At 36.9% G+C, this 23,074-nt stretch overlaps 1 protein-coding gene across 1 annotated transcript in view; it reads right to left on the bottom strand.

The window, feature by feature from the left end:
* LOC106957382 (CUB and sushi domain-containing protein 1) overlaps positions 1-23,074 on the bottom strand; it is a gene marked incomplete at its 5' end in the record, with an annotated part of 204,511 nt that overhangs the window by 70,911 nt on the left and 110,526 nt on the right. Inside the window, 7 exons of the mRNA XM_015048702.1 lie at positions 104-307; positions 646-741; positions 2,474-2,587; positions 2,698-2,814; positions 11,350-11,544; positions 12,829-13,016; positions 19,483-19,621. Coding sequence (XP_014904188.1) covers positions 104-307; positions 646-741; positions 2,474-2,587; positions 2,698-2,814; positions 11,350-11,544; positions 12,829-13,016; positions 19,483-19,621 — 1,053 coding nt within the window. The remainder of the gene's footprint in view (positions 1-103; positions 308-645; positions 742-2,473; positions 2,588-2,697; positions 2,815-11,349; positions 11,545-12,828; positions 13,017-19,482; positions 19,622-23,074) is intronic.

The raw sequence follows: 23,074 nt of genomic DNA, 5'->3' as shown, positions 1-23,074 counted from the left end.
AACTTCTGACTTATTTAATCAAAATCCAGTGGCAAGCTTTATTTTGGAGGTGTGTGGATTTGCCAGTTGCAGTCTTAATATTACGCAGGTCTGATCTCCTCACCTATACATGTAGGTGTCGATGAGTTCCACTGTGCGAGGGCACCTGGCACAGCCTGGCATCGGATTGCGCTGGATCCTTTCAAAAGATACCCAGGACTGCACTCGAAACGGACAACGGAGCCGGCTGAGAACTCCGAGCCGATTCGCCTGCCGTACCGAGGCTCTGGCACTGAGCTGCACTGACTGTCACTTGTGCGAGGCACAGCTACAGTGAAGAAATAAGTGCAATTGTATTGAAAGAGAATAATTAAAGCAACAATTAAATTCATTAGTAAAAAGGTTTTCAGACTCGTGATTTTATTTAATATTCTATAAAAGAAACTGAACTTTGGACTTTTAAAAGCTGTAAGCCATGAACCCACAAATTTACGGAGGGTAAAAACTGACATATACATAAAAAATAAAAAAAACTGACGTGTTTTGACATTTTTAAAATAGTTAGTAAAACATGTATTTTCTCAATTATATTTATTTTAGTGAGATGCATCAGTATTTAAGTGAGGAAAACATATTTCAACTAAGAAATAAACAGTAACGAGTTACCTTGGTAGACAAAATGAAAGCCTTTAGCTGACTGGCCGCTCTTGGCATTGAACCGAAGCATGATCTGATTGGATGTTGCCAGCGGCAATGTCTCTCCTGAAATAATTACACACGCACAAACATGATATTCAAGTTAAAGTTAAAAACTGAAACCAGCATCAATGTGTCTTTTAAACATTAGTTTTAAGAGAAATGTTACACGTAAAAAAATGTAATAAATCAAGTAATACAACGGTTTCATATAAACATCCATGCACACAGAACAACAGTGGTTCACTGTTTAACACTAAGTACTTACCCAACTGTCTAACACTTAACTACACTGGTTTCTTCTGATTATTTTTCAGCAAATATCACTTTATATTTCCCTTTTATGGTTGAATATGAACACTGCACATCATTTAACAGACACACACAGATTTAAAGGGAAAAAAACCCACAAAGACAGACAGAGGAAGTAACAGTAATAAATGAGGCAAATATGGCCTGGTGTGGCTGACATTTAGAATCATCATTAGCACTGTCATGATGTGTGCATGTGCGCGTGTGTGTGTGAGAGCGCTTTATAGACATGCTTGTGTGTTAATTTGTTTCCGTGCCAAGATAATCAACCAGTTAGATGGAACAATGCAACACAAAGCTGTTTGCCCCTCTATATGTGTGTGTGTGTGTGTGTGTGTGTGTGTGTGTGTGTAGGTGTATGTAAGAATGATATAGATGACATTATTTTCTATAGCCTGCTGTGTTTGATTGTTTTCCATTCTAAAAACAGAAAACACAAACCACAATGAACTCGGGAATAAGTCACACATCTGAATGCTATTCAAGCTGGCTCTTGTCCTATTTAAACAAAATGTACCTGGAAACATAATGATTTAAATTGCAGCACCATTTCTGAAAGAAAAAACCATGGCATCTACAAGAAAATAAAAAAGGTGTTCATAATTCCACAAGCATGTAGATAAATGTTTTCTAAAGATTATTTGCAATTTATTATTGTTTGCTTCTATGATCAAACTATTTGGCGCCTAAGCAGTTTAAGGAAGGTTTCTGAGCTGGAGTCCAATTTTTTGATGAACACAAAATTGACGTATACACGATCTCCAGAGAGGGAAATCTAATGTCACATTCATGGATATTTCCCTGCAGTGTGCCTGCTAGCAATGACACAGAAACTTATATATGAAGTAAAACTCAAAAGCAATGGCATCACAGTTCGCCATGAGCAATGTTAATCAATATTTCCTCATATTACATTCCTCAAATTTTGTGATATGCATCGATTTTGCAACAGCTGTCAGATTTAATCAATGCACGGTGTGTTACTGTGCAATGATTCAAAGCTCTGCCAAGCTTGGATGACTCAAAGTTGGAGGGTATGCAAACCCAGGGAGGGTTCAGCTCCTGTACTGCAGATCGTGCCGTACCACTGAGACTCTCTGCGCTGCTGATTTCTTCTTGTGAAGACATCCCATAATAAAATTTCACCAAATACATCACTGTCGAATAAATTGCAATAACGACTGGCGTGACCCCGTTCTGCAGCCAAGGAGGCTATTTTTTTCCCCTACACACATTTTCATTAATAACCCTTTTGAAATTTTCTTTAATGTTTTATCCTTTTAATCTTATTGTACATGCGTACAATGGCAATAAACTCAATTCAATTCAATAAAGGTAAGGAGGATTAAAGAAAAAAATAATGCCTTTACGACTATAAAGAGCATGCTAGCAGCTTAACAGTAAGGTTGACAATACTCTGTAAACACACTGAAGTCTCTCACCTGCGTGAGTCAACATATTCTAGTCAACTAGTCAACATATTCACCTGAATGGGATCCAGCCAGGGAGCTGAGCAGTCGAGCATTATCATTGGCTCCATCAAAAAGCTCCACTGAGTCATTCATTGCCGTCTGGAAAACAGCAAACTGACCAAATACCACTGCAAATGTCAGAGAAGAAAATACAGAGAGGAAAAAAACACCTTATTATTACCTTTATTAGTATAAGTTTGAAAGCAACCGTGTTCAGTGTCGATAATGAATCTCTTACCAAACTGTGGGGACACAGTGATGTGATAGGAACACATCTGTCTCATGGTGTAGTTTAAAGGATAGTTTGGGGATAAAACAACACCTTCAGATCCGCTGTAGTGTCCTCCACACGGAGCTGTCCACACAAGGAGAAATAATTTAAGCTGTTAGCAAAATTAACTAAATTTAGAACACTCTAGAGGAACCAATTTGCTTCTATCTTTAAATACATTATCAACAAGTATGACTCTCCTCTTTATGGACATTTTTAGAACGGAGAAGTTGGAAATGATACAATGATTCCAGGTCTCTGAAAGGGACAGTTGAGACAGCCAATTTACCAGTGGTATGCATAATAACAGTGTTATAGACATCAATTCTTCTGCAGTTTATTATATTAGCGTCAGAGCTACCCGATTTCAAAATAAATTTGGGTAGCTCTGATGCTATAATTATTAATAATTAATAATCAGTGGAAATAAAAACACACACTAACATTCCAGCATATAATGAAATGATAGAAAACACACTAAAAACAAAGATACACATTGAATGTGTTGTTCTAGTGAAATCTGAGAACAGTAGTTTTATCCTTTTGTGTAACAGATAATCATGGGGCTATGATATTGCGCATAAAATTTGATCTTGCAGGCCAAGCAGCATTCAACCCGCGAGCTCTGAGCTTTAGATGGCTGTTTTACAAGAATTTGGTTTGTTAAGTTTGATCACTCCATATATCAAAGCATGGATTCGCTTCCACTCACCTGTATGTATAATTGGAATTGCTGCTACAACACTCAATTTGTCATATGATTTATGTGGCAGAGAGAGGACCATAAGATTTATTTCCAAATTTATTAGCTCAATTCTGTATGTCATTTTTGTATTAGTTTCATCTCCCCACTGGCAGGTTTAATCAGATAGCAAAAAGCAAAAGAGAAACACCTCCACCTTGTTTCAGTACTAACACAGTGTTAAACTTTTAACATTCAAACCGCCACGTTAGCTCAAAATGTCTTTTTTCTTGGAAACTTCTCATTATAAACATATGCAGTTATGTGAATTGCAGTGTTTCCAAGAAACAGGGCGCTTGGCTCACAGTGATAAATACAAAGATAATGAAGAGTTAAAAAATAAGTAAATAAGTTACTACTGTCTAAAAACCTCTTTCATCCACTTACAATTGGACAACTGGTCTAGTTATCTCCTTGTAGTTATCAGTGGACATCCTTGTTCTTGTCTCTTTTGCATAAAGCTAACTATACTTGGCTCAAAGGTTGATTAGTGAACAAAAAAAAAAGTTTGTCTTTGGTTATGTAACATAAAATAACATTCAATGTATTGCTATTTGATTTACATTTGTAGTTGGATACAAGGACACAGTCATGAACATTAATATTATTATTATTTTGCATCTTGCAACTCCTTATGTTGATGCTGTGACTTTTAGAAGTAGATTGCAGAGGATTCTGAAATAAAGACATCCTACTAATAGAAATACCACAGCAGCTGACACCAGAAGCATAATTATCTCCACATTATATTAAAAACTTGATTTTGAATTTTGAAAAGCACATTTGCTGCATGTATTTTTTTTTTTTCAAACCCTCTCTAGATGGCTAATTTTTCTGAATAAAAAAAAAATAAAAAAAAACAGCGGCACAAACACTAAGTGACTAAACTTTTGCAACCGGCGCTCGAAAACAGTATGTGATCTGCAGCACAGCAGTGTTGTTTCAAAAAGCCTATTAACGCATTCAGCAACAGCAAGACCTGTGAGAAACAGGCCTGACTCTGGCTCAATTCATCTTTTGCATCCCCGAGAGAGCAAGAACTCTTGTCCATGAACAGTATGTGGGTGTGTGCACACTTATGCTCTTAATAAGGCAGAGGTCACTGACCTTTATGTAAGTGTCTCTGAAAGTGAGTGCACAAAACAGCTGCAAGAAGCCCATCGGTCAATGTCATCTCCCCCAACACACACAACACATTCTCTCCGCACATTTTCATTCCCCTCCTCTTCACCCTCTCTGGCCCTGTACTCATCTCGTCTTGTTGCGGTTGCTACGGCGTGAACCTCTGAGGGTCAGATCTATTATCCACCAACGTCATTAGCTGTGACCCTTAACAGATTTTAATTATCATCGCCTCTGTGCTTGTTGAAAATGAGAGAGCGTACGAGTTCAAAGTTTGATCCTGCTCTAAGACACACGGAACAACACTTTGTGAATTAATCTGCTGCCAAAGTCAGGGGGCTCTAGTGCTGAGATGCGAGGATGTGATCTTTTTGTACAGGATCATAAAGCTTAAATGCTACCAGTTATTAGCTGGAAACATCCCCTTAAACACACCCTTGAGGGTTACTCTTTCAAGTAAATACGTCAGCATTTTGGTCTTGTGAAAACTGAGCATGAAAGGCTCAAAAAGTACACCAGAGAGCCCTCAAGCACTTTCAGTTTTCACAGTAGGGCATTTGTGAGCCCCCGAGGACTTTTCTGTAAGATGTGCCAAAGTCTATGAGACCAGAAGCATACACATTACGACTCGGTCCATTATGTTAGCCAAGATTTGCTCAGGGAAATTGTTCCAAATAGTGAAGTAAAATTTCTTTCAAAACTTCGTTTCCACTTGTCTTGTATAACGTTGTTTCATACCCACCCACTCATCTTACTTCACTCCACTTCTGCTTCTTTCTATTTTCTTCTTGTTTCCTAAAGCTCTATAGTAACAACCCCCTTATTTCCCCCTGACCTTAGGCTGTGATATTGATTGATATTTTGGATTGACTTTTACTGTTCTCTCGTTTTCAAACCCTCGGGTCTAGAGGTCTTGTCTTCATCTACCCACAATCCTCCGGTGGTGCTGCTCTAGGCTCGGGTGTCAGCCTCATTAGAAGCCTCCATGCACAGGCTTTGATCACTCACACCCTCTCCCTCAAACACACACAAATAAATGCAAGAAAAAAAAAAAAAAGCCATACAAGTCAGTCTCCTTCTATCACACAGCCGCATACTTTGATCATCTACACACATACGTGAGACTTCAGCAGTCCTACCTCTCACTACCAATATATCGCATCTTGCTTTTATTTTCTACTGCCCAAATACACACGTGAAAGTATTAACAGATGACTAACAGGTCAGGAAAAAATAAAATTCCAGTATTGTAAACAGTATATTCACGGCATTTATAACAACATTATCTTTTCCTGGAGAATATCAAACTTAAATTTGTGAATAAGCTGTGAGTGGAACTTCTGCACATCATAACCAGTTAGTATAACTTTAATATTACATGTGTAATGATATATTGGCATACAGTCATGGGGGAAAAACTAACATAACCCATGATATAGTAGTTTGTAGAGTCGACCTTAGCAGCAGTAAGTGAATGATTTAATCTTCACTATTGATATATTATGACCCAATGTTGTTGCAGCTCATTGACATTTGTGGCCGTTAAATGCAACACACTCAAGGTCCCATCACAGCACTGGATCGACAGTGAAGTATCTGCAGACTTGCTATGTTCATGGAAATGTTCTCTTTTTAAATGATGATTTCAGACCAAAAGCCAGACATAAATGTTTAGATTGTTTTTTGTTGTTGTTTTATGCAAAGAAGTCTATGGTAAATATGACGCCTTCAAGGTTTTTGGGTAGATCTGCTATTTGGTTTTATCCAAAAACAGCACTGATGTTAAAACTAGGTGGCAGACAGATGAACTCTTAATTCAAACTAATAAGGGGGAAATAAGTCTTAATTTAATGTGATTATAGTTTAATAGACGCTGAGCAATATAAGATAATGCAATAACTTTATATCAATAGCAAGAGCCTCTCTCTCATGTTACACTTTGGATAGCGCTCATAGAAGAGAGAATTTAATGGTTCCTGAATCCAGAAAATTTTATTACAACTTAAATGAATTATCACAGTTCAGTTCTTATAGATAATTCAAATTAAAAATGCAAACTGGCAGGAAACAGGCTTTCAGTGGCCAACTTTTAATCACAAACACACACTTGGTTCTATCTCACTAAATAAACTATGTACATTTTTACGCATAAACATAGTAAGCTTACCAAATCCACTGCTTGCGTTGGTCACCAGAGAACACTGAAATATGATTTTTGTTTTGGGATTTGTTTTCTTGATTTAAAACTTGCATTATTTCCACCTTTGCCTGTTGATCTTGGAACATTACCATTGTCTTTTTATCAGATGAATAATGTAACATCATTGTTGCAAAACACTGTTGTTACAAAGCAACAACATCTTACTTGGATTCACACTGGATGGAAGTCATTTTAATAAATCTTTCAGACCACCTAAAATATGGAAAAAAAATATTTCAACTAATTTGTGTCATAGATATAATTACAATGAGGTAAAAAAAATAAATAAGTGGTGTTCCTAACAAATGTACCCAACTGCCTTTTGGTCTCATAAAACGCCTGTTCAAACCAAACATTTACAGCATATTCAAGTATTTATTAAATGCAAGTGAATAACATTTGTATGGCATGTTAAAATAAGTAATCTAGGTTGAACCGTTTTTTTTATGTCTATTCAGATAACTTGATCTTTATCAGCTTTTAAGCACAGAAATAATATACCCAGACCAATAACAGTTTCAGAAAAAAAGGATTTACTCATTTTAATAGATATACACTGGAATAAGAAGATTTTAGTCATTTCAATTGCAGTGTCAGAGCAGGATCACATCTAAAATCTGCAGGACTCTGGCTCTTGAGGGCTGACGTAGGACACTCCTGATCTGTAAAGACACGTTTGTGGTTTAAAAATTTAAAGTGCCCAACATTTTTTGAGTTTCGTCTTAGGTTAACTAACTTTACACTGACTTTATTGATCATCTGGTGATCATAGTAATATGTATTTCTATCAGTAATGGTTAGCTATCGAGCTTATTGGTGTGCCGTTAATAAGTTGTGACCGACTGAAATTTTGACTGGCTGTATGGAGCTTAGACTTGCGCTTCCGATCCCCAAACTGTTGCTGCAAGCTGTCAGTGAGCGGTGTATGAAGGGTGACAAACAGGATTATCCCAAAAACATGTTTTCCTGATAAGCACAAACTTACTCATTTGTGTCCAAACAGATGAAGTTGTCATGAACCTAGAAATTACTTCTTCCAACCATAAAAACTTGAATTACTAAGGACAAGAAACACTGATTTATGCATTATGAGAAACTATCCATCTGATCATACGTTTTGACAAAAGCATAAATAACTGTTAAATGATTCAGGCTTTAGTTTTTCAAGCAGATGAGTGGTGTACCCTGATTTGTGCTTAACGTGTGCGTGTGTTGGTGAAAGTGTGTGTTTGTGTATGTGCTTATTGCCTCTAGGCGGCACTCTATAATAGTTTCTTACTTTATCTCTTTCTCTGTATCTCTCCTCCTTTCTTGCATGGACCCACACACACATATCAATGCACGCAAACACACACATACACACACACACACACCCCTATCAACAGTCACAGAGAATTCCTTCTTTCTCGCACCAGCTCTTAGTTACCATGGAAACCAATAAAAGAGCGGTTTGAATTGGGAGGTGTTTACATGTGTGTCCGCGCAAGTGTGTGTGTGTGTGTGTGTGTGTGTGTGTGTGTGTGTGTGAGAGTCAAAGCAAGAAAGGGTGAGGAAGCTTGAGAGAAAAGGTGAAAGGAAAATACAGAGTAAATCAGAGACAGACATAGATGGTGGGAGGAAAGTAAAATAAGAGCCAGCAGTTGTTAAGGGGAAGGACAGAGGAAGAGGGAAGAAGTACGCGTTGAGAAGAGGATTAAAAGGAGGAAGAACGAATGTGGAGGGAGTGTAAGTGGAGATGTATTATTTAAAGAGGTCTCACCCCGTCTAATGAGTTTGGTCTAAAAGCCCCGAGAGCTGCCCAAAGATAGAGAGACAGGCAGAGGCTAAGAAACTTCCCTAACTATGCGCAGAGAAAATCCAATGTGGAAATGGAGTCACGGGAGTTGGGGAGCAAAATTACTGAGTATGACAAGACTTTGTTACATTCTTCTGCTTTGACTTTGTGAAGTAGCTTACAGACTTCCTCTCAACCGAAGCAACTATTTTACAATCTATTTATCCATGTGGATGTGCAAGCCACAGAATTACTAAAACTGAAATTAACATGGGTACAAGAAATAGGAAAAAAATGTTTAAGCTCTTTTTCAATGCTGAAATCCTTAAAATTGTGAAATACAGTTAAACTGGTATATTAAATAAGCTTACTTGCTGCTATTTTCCTGAATAGGACTTTTTAATAGTACTGGTTTAGACAGTCCTTTGGCTACAATGCAGCTTACCACAATTAACATATCAATGTGTGTTTGAATGGGTGAACGACCATTCATAATGAACTGTGCATCCTTTAAACATCATATAGCTACATTTTTTTTTGCTTTTTCCCCTTTTCTTATTGAAATACCTGTTCCAGTCAGATTATAAGCTAAAGAGATTGGAAAATTAAAAAGACCAGGATCTCTCTGACAGCTTAGAGCACTGGGATTACCCTTTGACGACAAGAGTTTGACATTGTTCACAAAACCAAGCACACCAGCTCCTTCTCTCCACACAATGAAGAAAGAAAATGGGTGATCCAACTTTAAAAAAAAAATCGAATTAAGTTTATCCAAGTAAATATATCAAGTGTATTAAGTTGTTATGTTACAACAACATAAAGCAAATTTGACAAACTTAATTTGATTATATGTAACAGATTAACTTTTTTTTTTTTTAAGTTGGAGCTCCATTCTCTCTTTTCAGTGCAAAAGGCCATCGTTCTTAAAACCTACATGAATAATTAAAAAGCTTGTTTTGACTGGATATCTCAATTTAACAGCTTGTTAAATATTTTCCCGTTAAAACTTTGGCAACAAGTTTCTGACTAATTGCCGTCTCATAAGTAAGTAAACATTTCATTTCAAGTGAAGTCACAAAAAGATTAAAAGAGTAATGTGATGGACCTAGACTAAATATAAAGAAATTTGATATTTTATCCAAGAAAATCAGAGCCTATTTTTATGTTGATCTGTTTTGAGATCTGCTTATATGCAAATTTGTTTGCCATATTGTCAGAATCACAAACTCACCATCTGATACATATAGCACAAGCAAGCCTGATCTACAATCAACACACAAACAAGATTGCACCAGCAATTTAGCACTCCTTATTTGGAATATTTGTAGATCAGTGCTTTGTTTATTTTATCATGAATGAATGACAAAATAAACAAACAAACAGCAACAACTAACAGAGCAGATGAAATGAAATGCCTGATGGGATCGTTTTTTTCTTGCAGTGTTACCCACTGCTGTTCCAAAATTGCATTTCAGAGTGCAATTACACCATCTTTATTCTCTCCTTCTCCCACTTCCAACACCCTTTACTAGTCAGACATTATTAAACAGAGCCTTCATAGAAGAGCTATGAAATGATTATGAGCTATAAATAAGAAGCAGTACGTGTTAATCTTAAAATGTCTTCTACCTTGCTTTGTTGAAATTTATATCTAGGAGGTATTTTGGGACGTCTCTGCATTTCAATTTCCTCACACACACGCATAAAGGCAAATACACAGCTTCAATGGGACTTTGGCAGGTGTCACTTTATTGCCTCCTTGAGCTGCCAATCAAATAAGACAGCTTAGCCTCCAAGACCTGACCAACTCTGATAACACATACTCACACACAGACAGGATGGCAATCCTGAACCAATAAGTCTCAGATTGATTTCAACAAGTTTCAACAATCAGTCATTGTAAATTGGCATGACACTGCTATCTAAAGTGAGTTCCCTGTAAACCAATGTAAGTATTGAGAATGACATGTAATTTACCACTGCTGAAAAATTGAAAATGTAGATGTAGGTGGGAAAGTAGCGTAACGAGGTTCCGACTGCTAACTGAACTGAGATCATCTACTCCAAATGTAAAAATTCACAGATAAGTGTTGGACATCAAGGTCGCATAAAATTAGTTGCGTCATCAAATGCAGATTAAATGGGACTTGAATGTAAAGTGCAGCAAATCCAAAGGACATGGCACCAATGGGTGCATGTGACGGGTGCATCCAAGGATTAACCATATTACTTCAGCATCAATCAGGGTAAAATTGTTTGACAAGATATGATTTTTCCTGTTCCTCTGAGATCTTTATTCTCTCTAGTAAAGTAAAGCTAATTTAATCTAATGCAATCAGTTGCTGTCTCTTTTGTCACACAGCTGCTCTGTCCTTACATCCGTCCAGTATTCTATGTATTTTACTTACTACAAGTCAAAAGATGTCCAAAGTATATTTAGTCATGATTAACTGAGATTTATCTAAGCACTTTATTCAGTCAAAGTTGCTGTATCATCCATTTTCTTCCGGGATTTAGTTTTCCAGCCAATATTATCATCACAGAACTATAATGTAAAACCTTCTAAAACCGAGATGCATCTTTTCCATTACATTAGATCCGTCCTTTGAGAGTTATTTAAGAAACAATCAAACAACAAAACACTCTCACTTGCATTAGTTCAGGTTAAACACCAATTAAAACAAACTGATTACTGGAGTGACTTTCTACTGTGAGACTATTATCAGTTAAATCCAGTAACCTTTGATTAAAAATAAAAGCATCAATTTGTGTCTATCTTACCTTTACATGATGGCAAGGCCTTGTCCCACACTGGTTTCCCATCATGCCCCATGACACACATAATGGTTTCACTACCCACTATTGTGTAGCCATGGTGACAGCTGTAGGAGACCTGGGATCCTAGTTTGTAGTCATAGCCGGTCCGACTGGCATTCATGATGTTACCAGGGTCAAAACAGGCCTCTCTTGGTTTCTCTGTGGATGTGGAAGAATTAGGTGAGTTGGTGGACAAAGGTGCAAAATATTAAACGTGATATTTTGACAATAAGTGATAAAGTAGCTTAAATGTTTTAATTTGGCAACCAAATTTAATAACTTGTGTCAATAAATATTTGTTAATTGTGTTCTGGTAAGTTCTCATTGAATTCCCTAACTTTGTTAGTCATACATATATTGCTCCATGTTTGATAAGTAAGACATAATCAGGATAAAAATATGAATCAAACAAAAGTTGCAAAGTAAACAGAACAAAAATAAAAGAGCCATTGTGTCTGTATTCGTCGGTCTTTGAACCATTTCTCTGCAGTCACTGCACAAAATAGTGACAGAATGAAATAATCAGACAGAGAGAAGTTTCAGGGCAAAAAGAGCTGAAAGTTGCAGATCATTAAGACTGTTTTGTTTTTTTTATTAGAGGGATGGCATATGAGAGCTAGTGAATAATGACAAAATCAAAAGCTAGAAAAAAAATGTTGGAGACAACAGAACCTTTCCACCAGATAACTGGAGTGAGGGAAACGAGAAGAAGCAAAGACAGGATTAGAGAAAAAGAATAAGTCTAGTCACGAGTAAGTCGAATGTTAGAGACTGACAAAAGGTATTAAATCATTAGTCACAATCAGTGGAGGTAAACAACTCTTAGGCAGACGTGGAACAACCTGCCCTTTCAGCCGAATACAGCTTCTCTCGTTACTGGGCTTAAAATAATAAGAGCAGAGAGATTAAAATATTATCAGGTCTGCAAGACAGCGCAACCCGCATTCGTGTATTGATATTTTAATCGCAACACTTAACAAGTAGACAATTTAGTGACAATTACTGTCAGTGGTATTGTGTGCAGAAACATGCAGAGATTCGTGTAGTACATTTTATTTTCTGGACACGCAACACAGCATTGATTTGCCCTAACCAATAAACCCACCTGATAATCTCAATCAATAGGGCTGGATGAACTCACCAATTGTGGTTTTCAGTTTAATTAGAATCACTGCTATGTTCAGACATGTTGTTTGTGATTACTGGTGCTGCCTTATCACTATCGGTACTATCTTTATTGAATACAATTAGAAAGTTTACTTCTGCTACAACTAACTACCTCTATTTCTCTTTCGTATTGCGACTGCCCAGAATCTATTTAAGTTACCACGCTGCTGTTCGGACCGACTGTGCACTGTGAAATCACAACTACAGCTACACATTTCACAATACAGACGCTGCATCTTCTCAACTACTGCAGCTCTCTTTCTATGCTACAATTACCTCTATATTCAATAGCAAATCCAGACATTCCTAGTGATGCATCTGATCTGAATGCCAGGAAAAGACTGTTCCCGCTGCTTTCTATGCGCTCAGGGGCCTGGTTGCCTTGAAGACTTGCAAGGAGAGGTCCGTTTGAGTCTTCGCCTTCATAAATGTGCAGGAAGTCGTAACTTGGCTCCATGTTGAAACTAAGGAGGAAAAAAAACAAAAAAACAGAAAATAACATTTAACTCAGCAACCTGGTTTTGGCTAAACTTTATTTTTCAGATCCATAATATCTTTCTGCAGTTTAGAGCATTCGAGGACCTTGTTTCCAATTTTCCAAACATTAACTGTGACAAGCCAAGTATTTGGGACTTTAGTTAAATCACTGGTTGCACTAAATAAACACATTATTTCAATGAATAAGACAAACATTTCATAAAACTTTTGCATCTTTTAGACATTTTGTTTTTGTCCTTTTTTTTGCCCCAATCACCAATCTAAACATGGCTGTCGCCTTCATTAGACATATTGCATACTAAATGACACGTTTCACCACCTCGCCATATATTTGTTCTGGTACACACATCAGAGGCATTAATAACAGGTATGCTTTATGTCCTAACAGGCAGACATTTAGGTTGAAATTTTACAGAGGGCCAATGTTGTTTGAAATTCTGAATTAAATTTTTTAACAGTAAAAAAAAAAAAAAAAAACTAATTAAAACGTTTAATTGAAATATATATTGGTGCACAGCCACTTGCAAGTTGCATGCAAGTTTTATCACCGTCTCTAATTCTGAATTAAAAATCATGCGTTTTGGTGTAAGTTTACTCTGTAGGAAACAGTAACCTCTGCTGGTGTGGATTTTGAGTCTGATCATGTTGCTGACCTTGTTTACATAAACACTAGGCTCTGTATGAAAGGATAAACATGAAAAAGATTTGACATTGATCAACAATGACAAGCCGATGCTGCAAAATGCACAACACAGTCTGTAAAAGGTAAATGTAACAATTTGGCAACATGTACTTTGGCTTTCACATCTCAAAATGTGTGTGCAAGTGTTTGAGCCACACTCAAATATGTGCTCAGACTGTTAAATCTAAACAACTCCAAACGTGTTTGTCTTTAAAGTTTCAGTGGATCTCACATGGACAGCATCTTTTTATCTTTGTACATGCATGAAGCTATCTTGTCCATGAGACTAAAATGACAAGAGTCCACATTTTGACACACGCAAAGACACATATTGTTACATCCACTTTTTCTGTGGTTGTTAAAAGGCCAAATTATTTCTCTTTCCATGCAAGTACATCTTGCATAGATAACGGAAAAGGTACTGGTCGAATTTAAAATTTGGAGCTGCAAATTCATAAAGAGCCATGGAATTTGTGGAACAAAGAAATGTCTTTTGTATAATATGTGACAAAATAATAGCCCTCTAACGAGCAATGTGTGCTTTTGTTAAAAATCAAATTTCAAATAATCTACTTGTAGATGAAGTTGAATAATAGAAAAAGCAACAAAGGCAACATTTACGATATGGTTGACAACAGGAAGAACTGTGGGAAACATAAAAGATGCTGTTTTTGGGCAAAACAAAATATACTGAAGAACTGTTGAACAACTGTTGAATTTGTATTGATGTTTTCATTTGGAATATATTAAATAGTGTTTTTGAAGCAATTGCATGCATAAAAATATAAGCTATTGCAAAAAATTGGGGCTTTATTTGCTGTTTTATACATGCCATTTTTAATCAACTTAGAACACACACACACACACAGACACACACAGGCACATGCACAAAAACATTGGACAACACAACGTACGCAGATGTTACCAAAGTTAAAGAAAAAGCACGCAATATTCCATTTTAAGACCTGTGTTTATATCGGGTGCTAAATGGGCTTAACTGCACCTAAGCCTCCTTTCCACAGGAAAAAAGCATTAACCGATCCATGCTAATACCTTGTGCATTAGTGATGCATTCGGTGTTGAATACCATAGCCGCTAAATGTCATGAAAGGAACATGGAAATCTCACTGGGAAGAAATGGGGCAGCGCAATAATCTCCCATGACACAAGAATAAAACAACAGTCAATTAAAACTTGAAACCTAGTTGTGAATTACAGGCTGCTAATCAAAGTGTAGAAATTTAAATTAAATTTCTATATAATTAATTACATGCTCTGGAGAAGTAGTAAGTAGATAGGCACAAAAATGGTAATTATATCTATTACAAGTGTTCACTTGAAGTGTGTACTTCTAAAGCACATCTGTTTAATTTTTTTTGCTTTGCATGAAAAAAACAGGGTCACATGTGGACAATCAAATGAATTGAATGATCTTGGTTTATTATAGGAGTGAGAATAAACTTGATTTATAAAAAGGGAACATGGTAAAAAAAAAAAAAAAAAAAAACAGACCCAGTAGAAGAAACAAGGTTAAAATGTCTTTTCTGTTAAGTGTGTGAAATACATTTAAAAAGAGAAGATAAAATAATAACAAAGAAGTGTTATGCAACACATAAAGCACAGCCAAAGCAAAATGTAAAATAAAAGTGTCTCAATGTCACATCAGCAGGGATTTATCTTTCAAGCTGCAAAACATGAAGTCAAAATTGGGTCATTTTTCTCCTTTGGCAATCTGCAGAAAGTCGTCTTTGGTTTTATCTGCTTTGCTTCATTTGAAGATCCAAGTCTCACTTTGATGAACTACTGACTGGGACTTAAAACATTCACCAATGTGCAGTAATTAGCAATAAAAATGTAAATAAACAATACTCTATTAAAAATAAAACAACCATGGAGATGGGTTAGGAAATTTAGTTTTAGTAACACATTATTTGTTTACCACAGCAAAACAAAAAAAATATCACCCGTTATCTTACTTCTAGATTATATTATGGAGCTCAGTTAGGAGAGAAGCAGTGTTATGGTGACTTCTGTCCTGTCTTCCCACCTTTTCCCCCCCAAACAAACAAAAAGTATGTTTTACCCAAAAACCAGGTTGAAACATTTTTGCTATGTTTTCCACAAGCTGGCAAATATTCTTTTTTTTTTTTTTCTTTTTTTTTTTAGTTTACCTGAATTGGTGACTGTTACTTTTCGGTTTTATCATTCTCTGAGATTGAGCTTGCTTTGTGGATCTTATGGCCAGTATGACTAAAAAGTTGTTTTGACACTACCATGGTAACTTATGTGAGGAGAGGATTTCAAAGGAGCTTTTAAGGCACATGTAATGCCTTTAAGCAGCGGTCCCTGAGGAGTGAAGAAAACTTCTCAAAGACTAGGTTATTAGTTACCTTAATGATCTTACGCTGCATGTTATTTAACATAAACTGTGCTTGATCTCTCAGGAGACAGGTCTTTCTAGATTCGGTGAGGGTCCATATTAAGCCAGGATATCTACAAGAATTTGATTAAAAACACTGCTGAACAATATTATTGCTGAATGGAAGTGTTTTTGTTAGGACAAAATACATTTTAAAAACCCTAAATGTTTTACCTCTATTTTATACTAATTTGGATTTAAAGACTGGCCTGACTGGTGGAATCACTTTGCCCATTCCTCATGTGCCTTATGTTTTAAAATTGAGAGGGGAAAACTAACCTATTTTTATTCATCCACCCACCCATATTTTAGTTGGTGTTTTAGTTTAAAGGTCCACTATTGAGCAAAATTCACTTTTTGTATGTTCCTCTACTTACTTTTGGGTCTCTCCTGCTTCTAGAACCAATCCGATAATGTATTGCTAAACATGTAAAACTTTTTCAGAAATGTTCAGACAGTCTTAGTAGAGGGATTGTTGGTGTTGAGCAATCTGACGGCCAACGGGAGGTAACCCTTTCTGAGTCTGGCTCTTCTACAGAAACGGAAACTCCTGCAAGACGCCAAACGGATGAACAGACCATGGAGAGGATGGAGAATTAATAACGATGCAAGTGCGTATCAGATCTGCAGCATTTGATCCTTCAGCGGTTGTGACTCGATGGTTGTTCAGGAGGCTCCACTTCTTCTGCGTCTGGGTTTGCTTCGGGGTGACAGAGCTGTGGTTGTACCACTGTGAGTCTGTGCTTGAAGCCATTTTCATGTGTCTGAGGGGCAAATGTAAACACTGCGTTGGGAGGGCTGGGCCAGCTGCAGCTTATCTGCATAATCGAGACCTAAAACAACACTTTCCGTATGAGCTCAAAACAGGCACAACTTGATTGGGTGAAATCGCAATATGCGAGGATGATTTTGAGTATTAAATGTAATGAACAAGTTTTGTGTAGCCCAGACATTTATTGTGCTTGTTTAAGGAAGCATAACAGTGGATCTTTAAGCTATTTTCATGTCTTCAGTGGATGATCTGTAAGTTTACTTAATATACCTTCATACACACCTCAATCTTTTATGTAGCTTTGTGTGTTCCTATACTGATAAACTGGGAATTATAGAGAAACCACTGATTGTTTTCATGAACCAAAGAGCCTTGCTTTGGTATTCTAAGCACACTGTATTTTGGTTATGCTTTTCTTTTATTGACTTTAGATAAAAAAAAATAAATAAAAATCAAAACAAAAACTGAATCATCATTTATTCCATCATCTTTTTCATCTTTGCATGACATGTTCTAAATCTTATTTTATTTCACACACAACCGATCCCCAAATCAGAGAGTGGATAAAAAAAGAACAACAATTTAGAAATTTTTTTGAAGTAAAATGGTTAGGATAGAGCCGGACATTTTTGCAGAGGTGGGTACTAACTTGTCACATTTAATCGCATGCATTTTTTGAGTAACCTTTAAAAAAACATTCTTCAAGGAGTAGTTTTAATGCACTCTACTTTTTTACGACTTGAGCACATTTATTTTGGAGAAATCTAATTTAATCCAAATTAATTGTAGTGTTTGGCTATTCTATCCACCTCCAATTACTTTACTAAATTAAGAACAAGCATATTTTAAAACAAAAATACCCCCCAGACAGAAACTCTTCCAGATTACGTGAAAGTGAGACTTATTGTTTATGCACAAGGCAGCATCTTGGCTTTAATGTTGTTTTCTATCTACTGGGCTTGTTAAGCCATGTGGAAGTTCAGTGAATTTACAGTGAAAACTATACATTGTCACTGCAATGTTGGTTTCAAAAGCTTGTAAACCAACAAATCTAAAATAAAAGTTCTGTGATGATAATATTGGCTGGAAAACTAAATCCTGGAAGAAAATGGATGATACAGCAACTTTGACTGAATAAAGTAAATAATTTTATTTGGAAATGATTTTTCAGCCTAAATTTGTTATTTTGTGCCCATTTTCTGAAAAACTAGAATTGCCACAAGACTTATTTTGCTCGACCTGATGGCCATCATTTTGTAAAAATTAAATCATATACTACAAACAACAATTACCCAGTACTTGAGTAGCATTTCTACTAAAACATTTTTACTCTTAAGTGAGTTTTTGTTTTTCCACTTCTGCCCTTTTGATTATGAATCTTAAGTCAACAACCTGTAAACTATTGGTGGTTAAATGTCCAAAAATACAGCACAACATTAGCTTTGAAGCAAGAAAAGGAAGTTTCAATGCAGGAATAAATACTTTGTAGTCTGCTGAAAGAACTACAGCAGACATGAAACAGAGCCACAACAATTTCACAATCCTAAAAGAAGGGTACAGGAGATGGGTAGGCAGGAAAAGAAATCAACTGAGGTCTATTCAGGAAAAAAAAAAATATAATCTATCATTTGCAGAATTACCTATCTGACTTGTCAGTAATTTTAAGCAAAGCTGCTGTTATTATGCTTTACTTGCTAAATCTCCAGAGCTTTAAATAATTCCAGCAGAGCCAGGATTTTGCCTCAAGAAGAGCACAGTAGTCCTGTCAGAGGCACCTAAGAGGTGAAAAGGTCATGTATTAATTTACAACTACAAGTGGTCTTACCTCACTTTTTTTTTAAAAAGAATAAATAAATCACTGTGATCAAGTCCAAAATTATTTCTACCTTTGGCAGGTTTAGATTTCAAACTATTTTAAATCAACCAAAAAGGTTGTTTCCAATAGTAAATTAGACATGAATATCTCCAAAGATAACATTAGTAGTTTTGATTTTTTATAAAAATGGCACCTAAAACAGGATCTTAATCCCTTCCAATACTTAAAGAAAACAAACAGAATTACCGTCACATTAATGAACGTCTTATTGTAATTGACAAACAGATTTCTGTGTGTTTCAATAAGCGTCTTGACAATATCTTGGTGAGCTGCATGTCTTTCAGGTTGGAAGGTCTTTTTGCCTTCACCCTGATCTTTAGCTTCCTCTGCTGATTGTCTACTGCATTCAAGTTGGGACTCTGGCTGGACCTTTCCAAAATGTTCACGTTACCTCCAGTAAGTAGAAAAATGTTGGTGAGATTAAAAGACGGCTATAAGTTTAATCTACCATGAACAATGTTGAACTTAACTGTAAAGCAAAGGTGGTGGTCTGAGGAAATAAGTAAAATATTAGGAAAACTTCTACATCTCATTATGTCTACATCTACATCTCACATTTTCTAAATTAATGGGGTTACGGAGATTTTTTGTGAAGAGTCCCTCCAAAAAGACACACAAGGAGCGCCAAACGTTCTAAAAAATAAATAACTGACACTTGAAATCACAGCAGAATGTCAGCTTACCTTTTGAAGATGAGGGCAATGACAAAGTCAGGATTGACTCTGATTCTCCAGTCGCACTCTTTCCCAGGAGGGTAAGGCTGCGGGTAGTTCGGAGACAGAATCACACCGGAAGGACCGCTGACATTACCCCCGCAGGTCGCTGGAGAAATGCGGAATAGTAGGAGAAAGAGAAAGAGATGATTAAAGTCTTGAATTCTGTTATTTGGCAAGATGATAAGCCCTGGTTGTCCACTAACTTTCCCCACAAGGAAGAAAGAGAGGAAATGAGTTAGGCATACAGTACAGGAGAGGTTTGTTAAAGAAGAGAAAATCACACCTTGAAGACAAATATTGCCTCTGCAGGTGGTTGTAGATTGTGAAACAGCATAAGAGAGAGACAGATGGTGAGATTTAGTTACAGACTGTGGGGCTACGGGTAGTTAGGGTGGGGGGAAAAATCACCCCTGGCAGTGCTGTGATTCCACATTAAGCCGTGGAGCAGGGAAAGGATAATGTCAAGAGAGACAAAAAGATGCACTCAAGCAGCAATTTATTAATGTGAAATAGAAGTTTATAACATGCCGAGGAGTCTTCATGATGGCAGGCGTGTGTAAACAAATAATCATCATTGAAATAGTGGTAAACAAGGGTATTAACAGTTGCAAATTGCTGACAGACTGAACACCAGCACAAAAACAGTCTACATTGGAGAACTGAGCTTGAAGAGGCAATAATGTGTATTTTTCAGGGCACATAGTGCCATTTTATAGCACAATCATGTAACCATGTTTACTTTCAATTGTTATAAAAATGTATATGTAAAACATGACTTAAAAGGAAATTTGACTATGTAATTTAATACATCGAAATTGGTCTCCGTTTCTTTAAGAAGCTCATACTCTTTCCAACACTCCTCCTTCAGCACGCAATGCTTCTCTTTACACCATTCAATGTTCTTATCAGCGCTGAACTGAGAAGTGGATCGTAAAATAGAGTCAGCACATGTGCAGTTCCACTAGGGGTTTGCTAATTGTTGAATCCGCTAGTCTGGAGGAGCTGAGAAGGCAAGTGGAGAGAGAGGCCCTGCGAGGCAGAAACTCGACAGGAGAATGTAGCTCCAAGGAAGAGCTCTGGGTAAATAGACGGCCCTTTGTTTACACTCCACATATGTTTGTTGAAGAGGGAATAACATTAGAACATGGTATAAAACTATTAAAAAAAAAAGGTTACATTTATATAGTGCTACCCCTTTAGGAGTTTGTAATGCGTCTAATTATGAGAAATCAAAACGAAAGCACTCAACCTTCTGAGATGACGATGAAGGCAAGTGATGCAGTAAAGATGAATTTAGATTTAGTTCACATTCTAAACCGACACATTCTGTTTTACTAGGTTACAAAGCAAACTCTTGTTCCATCGGTGGTGCCAGAGGACTTTCCCTTAGTGCGCCAGCTCAAAAAGAAAAAAAAAGCAAAGGAGGCTGAGCGATATAAGACAATTTGCATATTGCCTTGCTACAAGGACTCAGGTGATCAGGTCATTTAACAGGCTTACTGATGCTACTCATCTCATGATGCATTCTTAACTATGGATGATGTCATACTTCCCTCTTGACTTTGAATGATAAAAAATTTAGAAGGTCAGGACATTTATGGTAATCACTGTTGACTTAGCATTTACCTACTCTGATTGCATTGGCATAAAAAGTGAGCTCAGTGCAGCAGCAAGTTATGAAACCTACAAAAAAGCATTTTGCATATATATATATATATATATATATATATATATATATATATATATATATATATATGTGTGTGTGTGTGTGTGTGTGTGTGTGTGTATGTGTGTGTGCGCGCGCGCGTTTGTTTGTAATACCTTGTGGGGACGATTTTCCTGACATATACTACGTTGTGGGGACCAATTGCTCCTCGTGGGGACCTGAGCCTGGTCCCCACAAGGGGAAACCCTGTTTTTGGGTCAGGGGTCAGAGTTAGGACTAAGGTATGAATTGAGTTTTGGTTAGGGTTAGGTATGTGATGGTTAGGGTTTGGAAAAGGGTAAAGGTAAGGTTTAGGGTGTAGAAATGAATGGAAGTCAATGGAAAGTCCCCACAAAGATAGCAACACAAACATGCGTGTGTGTGTGTGTGTGTGTGTGCGCGCGTGCGTGCGTGTGTTTTTATCTTCTCTTTTACATACATGTTTGTTTTTTTCCCAACATGTGCGCATGCTGGAAAATCATGCACACATGTGTCTTAAGCTCTAGCTTTAAGCTCAAGCTCAGCTTGTCCTACGTTTTTGAAGCTAAGATTTCTTATCTCTAGTTGAGTTAATCTCTTTCCAATAAACTCAAACGTGTTAGGAAAAGCTGTAGGGGGTGTAAGACACTAAAACATCGAACTGGATAAACAAACTGCCGCAGAATCCTGTGTATAAAGTGTAGAGCGGGGATGTTGGAGCTCAGTGGGCTTCACAAAAGCAGCAAGGTGGTAATAACAACTAAGAAAGGAAAAAGGAGATTTTTTTACGGTTCTGATACAAAAATATGAGCTGTTGATCTTTTTAATGGCAGTATGAAAGTTTTCACCTGATGTTTGAACTCTAGACATTTTGTCAAGAAGTTTCAGCGGTGGAGGCATTTCCGTGCCCCTTCACCACCTTTCACTGGGGTGCTATTCATTGTGACAGCCTACATCACTTCTTGGTGTTGCAACCGCAGCGCTAATGACAGAAAGCCTCTACAAAGTGTGGTGACAAGGGCAGAGGGAGTCACTGAAGGCTCAATCCTGTCTTTGGAGACCATTTCAGAGGATAGATTTAAGAAGAAAGCTCTCAGTATTGTCAAAGATTCTTCTTACCTTTCCCTTGGATGGTTTAATCTCCTGCCAGTCTGGTAGAGGACAATGTATTTCTAAATTAAGAACAACCGGTATGTGCAACAGCATCATTCCACAGGTTGCTTGTTGCTCACCTCTTACAGGAGTTTAGCTGTAGTTATTTTATATGTCATTAAATTAGAAAGTTGTAAATATTTCCACTCTGCCAAAACATATTGTGGAGTTCAACAATGGCATATTAACATGATCAAACAACTGTGCATTTTTATGCCTTTTTGCATTTAAGTTTGTAAATATCAGTCACTTAATCTTATATTGACAGCAGTTACACTTCATAGACTCAGGTCCATCTTAAAATGAATGTTTTGTCTGTAATTTTGTAAGGTTTTGCTACACTCCTGACAAAGTATTTACCCCCTTTTACCGTCCTGCATTTTTCACATTGCCATATAAATTTTAAAATCAGACAAAGCAGCCTGAGTAAACAAAAATGAGGATTTTGTCTGTGATTCCCTCTCCCACCTAGGCAAAAATTAAATAAGCATGTAAAATAGAATCTGTCTGACAGCATGAAGCCCAGCATAAGGGCTCAAAAAGCGACAAATCACACCCCAAGCAAAAGAATTTAAAGAACGTATGAGAAACAAAGAAAATAATCTATATTCTGGTTACAGCTATTCTTAAGGATTTGGGACTCCTTCAAACGACAATGAGTGCTGTTATCCACAAATGAAGACATGGAACAGTAGTGAACCCTCCCATGAGTGGTCTGCCTTC

Source organism: Poecilia latipinna, unplaced genomic scaffold, assembly GCF_001443285.1.
Source record: "Poecilia latipinna isolate Pla-1442-1.1 unplaced genomic scaffold, P_latipinna-1.0 Scaffold899, whole genome shotgun sequence".
Classification (NCBI taxonomy): Eukaryota; Metazoa; Chordata; class Actinopteri; order Cyprinodontiformes; family Poeciliidae; genus Poecilia; species Poecilia latipinna.
The sequence above is the reverse complement of the archived record's forward strand: the minus strand, read 5'-3'. Positions and strand labels throughout refer to the sequence as shown.